Source organism: Crocodylus porosus, unplaced genomic scaffold (assembly GCF_001723895.1).
Source record: "Crocodylus porosus isolate Cpor-Errol unplaced genomic scaffold, CroPor_comp1, whole genome shotgun sequence".
NCBI lineage: Eukaryota > Metazoa > Chordata > Crocodylia > Crocodylidae > Crocodylus > Crocodylus porosus.
In genome coordinates, this window is record NW_017728947.1 from 105,760,185 (window position 1) to 105,773,316 (window position 13,132).

Consider the following 13,132-nt stretch of genomic DNA (forward strand, 5'->3'; position numbering starts at 1 on the left):
TACATTACTTGCCCAGCTCTGCTGAGAGTGGTTTATTTCAGGCTGTGCTACGGCAGGGCCACGAGATGCTGCAGGGATTCAGCAGGGCAGAGGCCAGCAATGTTTTGGGCAAAGCAGGTGCTGTAATGGGGTCCCACTCCGAGAGCGGGCTGCTTGCAAACTGGCCTTTGCTGCTATCGCCTCAGCTGCAGTCACCACTCTCCCCCGCAGGAGTGGTGCCACATGGGCAAAGCCCACTGCTGCTAAAAAGCTGGAGAAATCTCTGGGCTTGGCTCTGGGGGCTGGATAAAATGGCTCGGTGGACCAGATACAGGCAGTGAGGCCATAAGTTGCCAATGCCTGAAGTACGGCATGAGTCATGACTCTACAGTCAATGTAGACAAGGATGAGTTGGGTTTACCATTGCATCAGTTGATGTGGCCAAGCCCTGGTATTGGTAGGGTTTAACTGTGACTGTATGACATGCTACTCAGCAAGGAATTTCCTTGGCTCCTCTATCAATTTCTTGATTCTTCCCAATGTCTTTCCGAATTTTGTTTTGCCAATACTAACCAGCTCTAGTTAGACTATGTCCTCCTTTAAAAACCTTCTTGTGCTGTTGGTCAAGTTTCTCTCTGACTACTTTGCTGATATTATTCATCAAGGTTGTTTCCCCCTTGGGGATGTATGCAAGTGTGTAATTGGGGAAAATTTGGTAGAGTTTTGAGCCTCTCTCCCTCTCCAAATCAGCATAACTGGCTAATTTCGTTGGCCCAGAAGAGCAGAACCTTAGGGAGCTTTTACACGTGCTCTGGGAGCAGTGGTGGTGGGCTCCGAGAGCCACTCTAATTAAAGCACCTGGAGTGTCTTGTGTATCAGCGTCACCGCCCTTCAAAATGGCATCGGGGGGACTGTCTTCAGAGCTTGTTGAATGAGCTTTAGTTAAAGTGCTCCTGCCGTTATTTTGAAGCGTAGGGATGCTGATACATGAGACGTGAAGGCTGCTGGAGTGCAGTAATTATCACACGTCAACAGACTTGATTATTCAAGCCTACTCTGAGGCACTGTAATTACAGCATGTCAGAGCAGCCTCCTGGCTCGTGTTCAGGCATCCTTATAGACTAACTTGTTAAGAGAGGCTTGACCTTTTGTAGGCTACAGCCAACTTTACCAAATGCGATTTTGTGCAGATTCAAAGCATCTGACAAAGTAGGTGGTGGCCTATGAAACCTCCTGCTTCTCTGAATGAATTATCTATAAGGTATCGCCCTGCTCTGCCTTCTGTCTAACTTGAGCCTAACACAGCTAACCACTTCTAATTAACTCCTTGTAGATGTTGTAGCAGGCATAGATTTGAAGAAGTATTTGAATGACGAGAAGAAAACCGTTTGGCATACTGGCTCATGGAAGAGGTGTGGCAAACATTGTGGAAGAAAATATAAAGAGATTGGTGGAATCAGCTAAATGAGACAGCAAGACTGGTATTGATGTGGGAGCAGAGAGGGTGAAGTGATAAGAGATAAGGTAAGGAGGAGTGCATCATGCAAGGCTTTGAAGATAACAAGACACATCCATTAGATGCAGTGAAGAGTCCACAATGGAGCTGCATAATTGGATTAATGGAACAATTTGATAACTCCGAAAGCTGAATTTTGGGTGGACTGGAGGGGTGTAATGTGGCTACTTGAAGTCTGGCCTTCTGCTGCCCGATGGCATGATATTATTTTACCCCATGAAGCCCCTTAGATCCAGACCATCAAAGCTGATGCCTTTTCAAAGATTAAATGCATTTATCATGCAATGCACATGGGCTGGCACTTGGCCACTGGCAAATCACTTCATACTTTCAGGTTAGTCTTGTGGTTACAAAGCAGATCCCATGTAAACCCACAAGGTGGCGGCAGGCACTCGTTGCATTGTCATATGGGCTCTTGCAAATAAATTGCTAAATACATCTATTTAAAATATGGGGGACTTGCCTGTTTAGAAGGGTGGAAACTTAGCTTGTAATTTTAACAGCACACTAAAAGCCACGAACCTTTTGTATGTAGGCGACAGCTACTTTCAGAAGCGTTCATTTAATTTTTTTGCCGGCTGCTTTGCAGCTCTCAGAAAATTCCTTATCAGGACTGTTCTCGTTTTGTGTTAGCAGCACAGGACGTGATATAGGCTATTAGTGCAGTGGGAGAGGAGAGCTATGCGCCACATCCGAGGATCAATACACATTGTCAGCATGTCAGCGTGGGCTGCCAGTGAGGAGCGTGGAAGCTAAGCTTGCACATCACGGGAAGAGTTAATCTCGGGCTTCCTTCTTAGCCTGTTCCCTCTGGGGACCATAGGCATGGCCAGACTAGATGAGGTTCACCTCCAGTCTCTGACAGCATCCCTAAGAGGCACTTGCCTGGAACGGTTTAGTCACAGATGTTCCTGCCTCGAGCAGGGGGCTGGACTAGACTTTACGAGGTTCCTTCCGGCCCTGCCCAGATCCTACGACTCTAAGAGCTGCTCCCGGAGAAGACGACACAATGAACTATTATGGAGTATCCTACACATGGGGTTAGTTTTGCCTTCAAAGGGAGCCATTGAGGCTAAGAGCTTAATAAGATTCAGAAAGGGCCTATATATTTATATGGATATCAGGAATATCCAGAGCTGTTATCATTCCTATCTCTAAATGAGATCTCAAACTTGTGCACCCGGGCTTTAGCCAGTTGCTGCTAAACCTGGGTGGGACTGAGTATAGGAGGCAGATTATCCCACATCACTGAGGTTCTTACATGGTCCTCTCAAGCATGTGGTCTTGGCCATTCGGGCCAGACAGGATATTAGACTAGCTGGGTCTGATTCAGTCCAGCAGTCCCTAACCCTCTGTAGTCAGAGGTCCTAGTTGGTTTATGTCTTCAAATACAGGGCATGTAAGAACGTGTTTATTTCAGGGTTGTAAATGAGTGTCGGCTCGTATTGGCCACATAACACAGTGGATCTCATACTTCCCCACGTTGTGACCCCATGGTGAAACAGGAAACAGCTTCTGAACCCTCCCTCCACCGACAAACAAACACTCTCTTTAGCTTTGCTGTTAGGCCTTGAGGGTACAACCACCATGTCCCTTCATGAGCCTGCCTTGGGATTGCAGACTCGTGACCTGTTTTATGAATCATTTGTCTCTGACAGGGCTCTTGTAATAAAAACGGGAAGCAATGTTCTGAGAGCGTAGCTTGTTGGATGATAAAGCGTTTTATTTCCATTCCAAATCTGCTGGGTCACTTTGGGCAAGTTGCTTCTCAACCCCCTGCCTTTATTTGTCCATCTGTAAAATGGGAGTTATGAACCTGACCTACTTGGTAAAGTGTTCTGATATCTATTAAAGGGCCTCTAGAAGAGCCCTCGGGGCCTGTGTAATGTGGCTGAGTGGGTGGGCTGGAACATACTATCTCCCTGGCAGTGATTTGTGATGAAGTGTGTGCCAGCGGCCTGACTTCAGCGGAGCTCAGATATTGAGTCACCTGCTGATTCTGGAGCAAATGTCCCAAACACCACTTAGCTTACAGTCTGACTCTCATAATGTGTCTCTGGTCTGACCACCATGGAGTGTGGGACACCCTTGTGGTCCCTGGCATGGTAGCTAAAGGGGGTTAGTGTGTCCTTGCTGACCCCAACAGGCTTGCAAGGTGGGCAGATCAAAACCTGATCGTGTTCAACACTGAGAAATGCAAGATACTCCACCTCCGGGGGTGGGGAAAAAAATCCACATTATAATTATAGGCTCAGCAGTACTAGCATCGTGACGGAAAGAGACTTCGGGGTCATGACTGACCACAAGAAGAACGTGAGCCACCAATGCAATGCCTCAGCTGGCAAAGCAAACCAAACCCTGGCTTGTATCTATTGATGCATCTCAAGCAAGACCCAGGAAGTCATCCTCCCACTGTGTTTGGCCTTGGTGAGGCTGCAGCAAGACTACTGCCTCCAGTTCTGAGCTCTGCACTTTAGGAAGGATGTGGAGAAGCTTGAGAGAGTCTGGAGGAGAGCCACGCGCATGATCAGAGGGCAAGAGAACAAGTCTTATGAAGAAAAGTTGAGCGGCATGGGACTCTTCAGCCTGGAAAAGCAAAGGCTCGGGGGGGACTTGGTGATGGCCTATAAGTATGTTAGGGGTGTGTACTAGGAACTGGGAGAATGTCTGTTCACCAGGACTCCCCAAGGGAAGACAAGGTCTAATGGTCACAAACTGCTGGAAGACCGATTTAGACTGGACATAAGGAAAAATTTCTTTACTGTCCACGTCTCCAGAGTGTAGAATAGACTCCCCTCGAAAGCGGTGCAAGCACTTACTCTGGACACCTTTATATCACACTTGGATGTTTATGTCGCTGGGATCATTTGACCCCAGCAGACTTCCTGCCCCTGCGGCAGAGGCTCGGACCCGATGATCTTGCGAGGTCCCTTCCAGCACTAATGTCTATGAAACCTATGAAAATATGGTTCACTGAGAGATGGTAGTAAATGGTAGTGCACCCAGAGAGTGGTGGTGGACGGGTCATTCTTGACCTGGAGGGATGTGGGCAGTGGGGTCCCCCAGGGCTCGGTCCTCGGGCCCGCACTGTTCAACATCTTCATCAGCGACTTGGATGAGGGGGTAAAAAGCACCTGTTCAAATTTGCTGACGACACTAAGAAGTGGGGGATGTGGGCATGCTAGAAGGGAGGAATAGGCTGCAATCGGACCTAGACAGGTTACAAGGGTGGGTGGATGAGAATGGGATGGGATTCAACACCGACAAGTGCAAGGTGCTGCACCTGGGGAGGAAGAACCGGCACCATACCTACAGGCTGGATGTACACCTTGCTGGGGTCGTTTGACCCCAGTACTCTTTCCTGCCATGGCAGGGGGTCGGACTTGATGATCTGCTCGGGTCCCTTCCGACCCTACTAACTATGAAATTATGAAATTATGGCTGCACTTTGGCTGGCCCTGGGTAGAAAGGGGCAGAGCCAGTTTGAGTATTGCTGGGCTCTGCTTAGGCATAAGCTGAGGGTGAGGAGGCTGCAGAAAACAGTGTGACTGCTGCTCATGCACTTTTCATCGTGCAGCTGGTTATGCTCAGAAATGGAAAGCCCTCCAGGGCTTGTTGTTTTTGTCATGCTGCTGCTTCCTTTACCTTCCCTCTGTCCCCTATCTCTGCCTTCGGTGTCGTGCCTTCAAAGCATGCTGTTACAGAGCCTGGCTCTGGGAACATTTTTTTTTCTGGGACTGTTTGTCCCACTGATGCAGAAAACTAAGTGCCCACGATGTGAGGCCCCCCTGCCAGATCTTTCCTCCCGCTGCCTGGGGTGATGCTGCAGGGGGATATATTTTTTCAATTGTTATTTCATTAGCATATGTTTTATTGCACAGTCATGCCAAGCGTTATTTCTGGCAATGACTTCATGTCCATGCCTTTGGAAAGCCACACCATCCAAGGAGGAGGGGGAAAAACCCGTAGGAGCTGTCATTACCGTTGGCGCACGTGGGAAAGATCAACTTTCTAGACGCTGCGAAGATACGATCTATTAATCACAAAGTGATTCATGCTGCGTAGCGTCTTGACTCAATGACCGTGTCCTCTGGACTGAAATTCAAAATGAAAATGATTCTGACAAGTCAGTTATAGTTGATGAGCGTCACTTGAAGGCAGGCATGCCTTGGCTAATGTGAGCAAGATCGCTGGAGAGGGCAAAATGATTGTCACAGAGTGTGTGGCGGGGGAAATGTTTCTGTCAGTGAGTGTCACAGCTTCGTGTTTTCATTTTGGCTCAGGAGAGCAAATGAAAGGAAGTGTTGTCAAAAGAGATGACACGTGGAGCAGTTGCCCGTACACACCCATATGCCCATACAACATAACGTTGAGGTTTGGCATTCATCCGATGACAGAACTGGCAAATCTGGAGCCATGAATAAAACACTGGCCAGATGTTTTCCCAGCCCTGCGATGCTGCTACTGAATTGTGCAATACGTGTGTGCACCCAGAAGCCGACGTTTGTGCAAATTATTGTTCGGACATGTACATTAAGTGATTTTACGTGTACGTTCTTGAATGACGCATTCAATTATGCGATCTGTTGTTTTGTTGATTATTTGCTTCTTGATAGCGCCTGGAGCCTCTGACCGCAACATGGGACCTCTGTATTGCGAGGCAATACACACGCAGTTGGAGTTGATCATTGCCCCAAGGACCTGACATTATAAATAGAACAGCCTGGTAAAAAGTGGAAGGGGAGATTGAAGCATATGACAGTGAAGGGACCCACCTATGGTCGCACAGTAGCTTAGTGGAGCTGGGAATACAAGTCGGGTGACTTAATTCTAGCCCCCTGCCCCACCACTGGTCCTACATTGCCTTTAGGTACGTGCAAGAGTGAGACTATATCTGCGCAGTGGGCTTCATGGTTTGTCATGCTGTGTTCGGACATCCTGTCATGCCTAATGGCGGTAGCTCATGTCATACTAGCTCTCTTTATTGTTGCCTTTCAGATGATTTATTTGTGGAACCAAAGGAAAAAAGAAAAAATCGTAACCTAGATAAAAGTAACTTCTATAGGCGTCACTAGATAATTGCAACTTCCTCCAGAAATGGGAGCAGCCAGTGCGTCAGGAATAAACTAGACAAAACAAAGAGAAGACAAAAGCAAAGCCACTGAGGACAAAATCCTGCAAGTGCCTGCTTCTGGGTGCCACGCTTCCTGCAGTGACGGTCCTGTTGTTGTGTCGTACGTAGTTCCTCTGCTCTCTGGTGCATGCTGTAGAAGAGTCTTCTGTCTACCGTAGCGTCTGCTCCATGTACTACCCTTTTTATGCCGGTAGTAAGGACATGTAAGAACTGGTCCTAATATACCTTGTGTCTTGCCCTGAATCTAGATTAATATTTTGGTGGACCCGCTAGGGAAGTGCATACCCTGATGCCATCCATGCAAAGGATTCATGGTTAGAAGAGCATACTGATGCGGGTAGGGAAATTCCAGTGTTTCGACCTTTGTTTTCATTTCCCAGAAGATGAAACATTTGAAATACGGACATTTGTTGGTGGAACAGAGATCCTGAAGAATGGCAGTTGAGAAACGTCAAAATGAAACATTCTTGAAATTAAAATATTTCTTTTTTGGGTTCCCAAACTGGCACAGCATACTTTGTTTTGAGCCCATTCAACATCATACAACCTTGAGATGTGTTGCTTCATGGGAGTCTGGGAGCCCCCATCCTCTTTCATCAGCCAAGCTCCAGGAGCTGAACAGTATCTTCCATCATGCACTGCGAACCGTGTGATTAAGATGCACCATGAAACTTGATCAGAAGGAAATCTGCATTGAGTTATGGGCCAAGACTTTAATCTTCCAGGAGCCAAGCTCATAGGAGAGAATTGGAACCCAGACTGTAACATCCCTAAGGCAACCTGTCAATAGGGAGCTGTAGTATAAGGTTTGTTGAACTGATTAACAATGAGCCAGTTCAGCAAAATCAAGTATGCTGATATTTAAATAATTGTACCAACCAAATGAAATGGTTCCTTTGTATTCCCAAATGGAAATGCATTTTCCAGTGGACAGTGTTCACCTGGCTGTAGCCAAAAGCGTGACCTAATCTAGGGCATGATCCAGCGGTCACTGAAACCAGTAGAAGTTTTTCCAGTCATTTCAGTGACATTGGCCCATGTCCAATGCTGTCATTTCGGGCAAGTTAATGTCAAGAACAGATGTTCCTAAATTGTTAGTGAAATGTTAATGATTCAGGATTTGTTTATATGAGAAAGTTGCACTTGTTTAATTGCAGGTGTGATTGAAAACCAAATTGGATGGATGAATTCAGGATGGACAAAATGTCTTGTAAATTAAAAGGGCCCTGCAGGGCAGATGAGTTGCCCAGAACCAGTCCATGGGCTGGAGAAACAGGCCTATGGACATGTTCCCACCCCACACACTGGATCCAGTGCCAGTCTGGGACATGGCGTCTACTCCAGCCAGTTCAGGAATGACCTGCAGCATGGGTGCCAGATCCAGTATGCGGAGAACTCATGGAGCTCCTGCTCCCTGTCATGTTGGATCCAGCATATGCTCTGGTTGGTCTGGGACTGTATGGTTCAGGATCCAGTATGTTGTGGAGGAAAAGAAGGAGAGGCCTGGGCTGGCCCCGTAAAAGGATCAGCACTGAGAGCAAGATAATGTGGCTCAGTGGGCTGTCTATTTGACACCCTTGGTATAAATTAATCATGTGTATGATTGTTGTGCTGAAATAGTGGTGGTATCTTGTGACTTGTCTAGGGGAGGGAGCAGAGAAGTCAGGAGATGGAGTGGTTACATGTTTCTTAAGAACAGGTTGCTTAAGAAAAGGTTTCTTAAAAAGAAAAGGTTTAAGACAAAGTACAATAGGCTGAATGCATCCTCATGTAAGTTTTAGCTGGATGTAGATGTGGAAAACTGTATAGTAAGAACGGGTTTTGCAAAGCAAGGTTTGTGTTGGAGTTTACTGAGAGCAACTGATATTTAAAAGACAATAGTTTTCAAGTGTTACCATGTGGTTGCATAGGATATATTGATGTCCTGTACTTGGGGTAAGAATTATCAGCTTGATCTCAGCTGCCATTGTGTGTTAACTGTTCATAAATGTTGATTCCTTTTTAAGCAGAGCTCTGCAGCTGTAATAAGGTTGGCAATATAAAAGATTGAATAATGTAGGCTGAATTTTCTTTTTGGGAAGGAAAAAAAATCAATCCATGTCTCACGAGCCTGGATGAAAATGGTTTGATGGGGGGAAAAAAAGGTGGGGAGTAGCAGTGCAGCCATCACAAAATAGCTCTGCTCCTTAATTTTTGTAAAGAAGAGTCAATAACAAAAATCAGCAAGGGAAAGAAGCTTTCAAAATAAAAATAATGTACCTGTCCTGCGGTATCATATAGTCCCAGCAAGTGCTGCTTTCCTCCGACAGTCACAGTTACTGGAAGAGAGAGGCAACACAGAGGTTATTTGTAAGATGCAAGTGCCAGCCAGTGGTTATGATTTCACATGCTTTAATCTTTGCATGCCAATACTTCCTTATGCAAGGCAGATTAGCGTGTGCCTTACAATGTGCATCCTAATGTACGTCGACAGAATCCTCCCCAGATGAAGGCAGTGTAACGGCACAGCAAAAGCAGATGGTTTGAGCTGAGCTCTTGTTTCTTAACAGCTAGACAAGATGCGAATTGCAAGCACTGGGACTGTTTGGGTATCCGGAGATCTAAGGACATGTGCTAATGTCTCTAAGACCACCAGCTGATACCTGCGAGACATTAGCAGGGGGACCCTTCCTCCCCACTGGGTCTGTTTGGGTTATGTCTAGTCTCAGCGCAGGCTGTGCTCAGAACCTTTTTCCTATCTTCATTCCAGTGCTATGAAACAACGATGTATTTGGGACCGAGTAATATTCACTAGGCATCAGCGTCAGTGCATTCCCTTTGTGCACTGCCGTTAGGCGCTGTGCCATTTGAGTGGATGCTGTGACACTGCTCTAAATGCTAGTGGTTCCTGTGTAACTTGGAGCTGTAGCGCAGCATTTTCACCAGCTTTCTTAGCAAGTGAAATAAGGAAGGTTTATTGATTGATTATTGCTATAATTCAGCAAAATACTCCAATAGTCAAATCCACTTTGGGCCTCATACAAAGCCTGGCGAAATCCATAAAAAGACTTTTATTGAATTCAATAGATTTTGGATAAATTCCTTATTGATTGCAGAGATCAAATCACTCTAATTTTACTTAAAAATGTATGCGGCTTTGGTGGAGTTTAGTGATCTGTTTAATATGCCCCAATCGTTAAAGTTTAATGGAAGGGGAGAGAACTGGGAAAAAAAGCAAACCCCAGTCCACATTAGTCAATAGGAAATGATGCTAAATGTGTATCAGGAGAGTCATATTAGACTGCTCATAATAATACAGCTTAAAATTATTCACTGGGCACATAGGATATTATTGTGTCTCGGAGCATGTAGGTTAAAAGGCCCAGACGAATGCAGAGATGTAGCTGGGGAAGGCTGACTTGGATGCGTATTTGCTGACTTTGTCCAGCTATTAATGAGAATTGGAAAGGTTAAGAGTTAGGGGATGGGAAAGCATGGGGCTTGAAAACATTTAAAGGCCTTGGCTGCCAAGTTGATGGGAGAAGTCTTTTGCCGAGGAAAGCACCGCGTGACTACAGAAACAAATGGTCACTTCCGGGGAGGGCAGGTCTGTGCAGAACCTGTTGCATGGAACAACTCTGCTGGTGCAGCTGGACAGGCTGATCACTCAGCAGGTGTAAGAGCTCACACAACTATCTAGTCATTTGGATAAGGGATAAGCAGAGTAAAAACTGGCCACCCGACCCACAGCTGAAAAGAAAGCGCAACACACTCGTGCAACAGTCAGAGTCAGATCCTTAGTTCCAGCTAAGCTGTGCCTGCCACAGATGCTGGAGGTGGGGGATTGAAGGAAGTGGCTTAGAGACATTTTACACCCTTGCATTTGGGGCAGCTGGTGGAGAGTATGGCTCACAGTGACTTAAAGCATCCTCAACCTCTAGAAAAAGTCCCCAGAGGTTGCTGGGCCAGCCTTGGTTCATGGGCGTGCAGGGCACTTCAGCCCGTACCTCCACTGCCACTGCCACTGCCACTGCCCCCCCCTTTGAATGTCCCTGTGTTGGGAGGGCAGGAGCAGAGCTGTCTGTATTGACTTTATGGGACCAAGGAATCCCCGCTGCAAGAGAAATCCCCAGCCCTGGTCAGTTTTCCAGCTGTTTTACATGGTCTGAGCAGAGCTGGCCAGATGCAGGTGGTGTTTTTGGGTTCAGTGGTGTATTTAAGGCTTAAATGGCCTCTGAAATGCAGCGGTCTTCCCTGCCCAAGTGCAGGGGGCTGGACCCGATGGTCTGCAAGGTCCCTTCCAGCCCCTAACAACTATGAAACTATGAAGACAAACCAGCTGTAGGCCAGCTCCACCATGTTATTTATTGCTTTTCCCTACAAAAACCACAGACCTCGTGTGACTCACTCCAGCCATTATCTTGCAGGGAAGCAGGTAAGTTGGCCTGCTGATTGTTTGCAGAGCCATATGATTTTTCTCTTCAGCTCCATAATACATTTCTAGCATGATGAGCTATAGAAATGTTGCCAAGGTGGAAAAGGAATCTGATGCATATTGGCAGGAACTAAACTGTCCAGAAATGCTTTAGTTACTGAGGATCCAAATTCCTATTGAAAGTCACTGCAACCAGGTCTGGTCTGCCCTACTGAGTTTCGCTGGGCCTGTTTTGTTGGTTATAGATGGCTGAGGGGAGCCCTCTGACCAGCAGAAGCATGCTGGTGTCCTGTTGTAGATGTGAAGGGTTGTTTTTCTCATATATTGCATTTGACTTGGGTGGGAGGGGAGGTAGAGCCTGAAATAAGTTATACTAATAAAAAGCAGTTTTGCCTATGCTCTGGGTGTGCACTACATACGCTTTGCTGGTATAATATCTTAGTGTAGCTATACTGACAAATGGTCCTTACTCCAGGCAGTGCCTGTGACTAGTCCTGTGCATGTCAGGCGTGAGCATGCCCTGTTCATATTCTGCCCTCTCGAATCCACTGATGCACTTCAGGCCCAGATGCTCATCAGACTGCTCCGGACTTTCCTAGTGACTGCTTTCAAGTATGTCGGAAACTGAGGACTCAAGCTTGGGCATTGGGGACAAGCCCGGGGTAACCTCGCTGTTGAACATTTGGGCCTAGAACATGTCTATGGACTTGGGTCTGGAACGTGTCTATGAGAGGGGAGTGCTGGGGCCCTCTGGATCCAGGACACAGTGCTTGCCTAACTTAGAGAAGCCTTCAGATCTTTTAGTCTAGTACCATTTCTGCGGTGTTCCCAAATGTCACTGGGAAGCACAGTCCCACTCTGCACATGCCGAACCCAGAAATGGTGCAACAATATGTCCCTAAGGGCATCTTCCTCTCCCCCTGCAGTGTTCACAAGATTTCAGTTTTTGCTGCCTGTGCAAGCGGTGTGGGGGGAGAGGAGGTTGTTTCTGGGTTTGGTACATTGGGCTGAGAGTGGGTGAGCAGAGGGTGTGCCATGAAAGCAATATAGACATGTGCCTTAAGGCTCTTGAAAAAAAATCACACAACCTGCCCAGGAAGGCAAATGTTTTTGTTATTTCAATCCTAGTGACTGTCCATACTGATTTGGTAGCAGAGCCATGTACTACACTGCAGTGACCCTCTCACTTCCTTTCTTTAATTTCTCCCCAGTTGAACCACAGTCTTGTATCACTATTTGCTGAGGCTTCCTTAATGTTTGCTCATGATCTGAATATATCGTGCACATTCCCAGTCTATATTATAGTCCTCCCTCTCTGGGTACAGCTCTGTTGAAATGACTGTGCAGGTATCCTGCCATACCTTGTCTGCCTCCTGCCGTACCTGGAACTCTGGCTTTGCTCCCAGGCTCGGATGCTGCCAGATCACTAGCAGGTCAGTAAAACTGGGATGCCTTCTGGCTCTTGGCGCGTGATGTCTAGGTCATGATGTATTGCTACAAGAGCTTCCATGAGGCTCACTCAGCAGAGGAGAGTTTGGTCAGTGAAGAACTCATAGCATCTGGTACAAGCTGGTCAATATGCCTTATGAGAGACTATTCTGTGTGTCTGTTCTCATAGACTGATAAGTCATAGCATTGACCATAGTGAGCAGAACATATTTTTGACTGCAGCTGCTTTGGCAGATTTACAAGCCCTGTTAATGGCCAACAGGCCCCTGGCAGTTTACACAAGTATTGTTCTTGCACCACAGTTGCTTCTACCATCCCCAATGACTCCAGCATTTCATACCACAGCATGGAATTGCCATCAAAGCATCAGATGTGATGCAGGCTGATTCACACAAACGTGACCCGTAGATTCATAAATGTTTGAGATGAACAAAGGATCACCTAACGTTCATTCTCATTGTCACGGGGTCACATAGGTGCCCCGTGATTGTGAAGGAGATTGGCAGAGCTGCCAATCACCCAGGCAGCCCAGGTGCCTGGTTGCCAGGCCAACCAGGTGTGTCACATGGCCAGAAGGGGGCAGGGCCCGGCCTTTATAAACAGCTTAGGCCGGAGCCTGACACAGTTCCCTTCTGGCTGC

General features: G+C 46.8%; 1 protein-coding gene across 1 annotated transcript in view; it reads right to left on the bottom strand.

Moving 5' to 3' along the window:
* Positions 1-13,132, bottom strand: part of RHOJ (ras homolog family member J) — an 81,342-nt gene that overhangs the window by 11,313 nt on the left and 56,897 nt on the right. Inside the window, exon 2 of the mRNA XM_019550851.1 lies at positions 8,889-8,947. Coding sequence (XP_019406396.1) covers positions 8,889-8,947 — 59 coding nt within the window. The remainder of the gene's footprint in view (positions 1-8,888; positions 8,948-13,132) is intronic.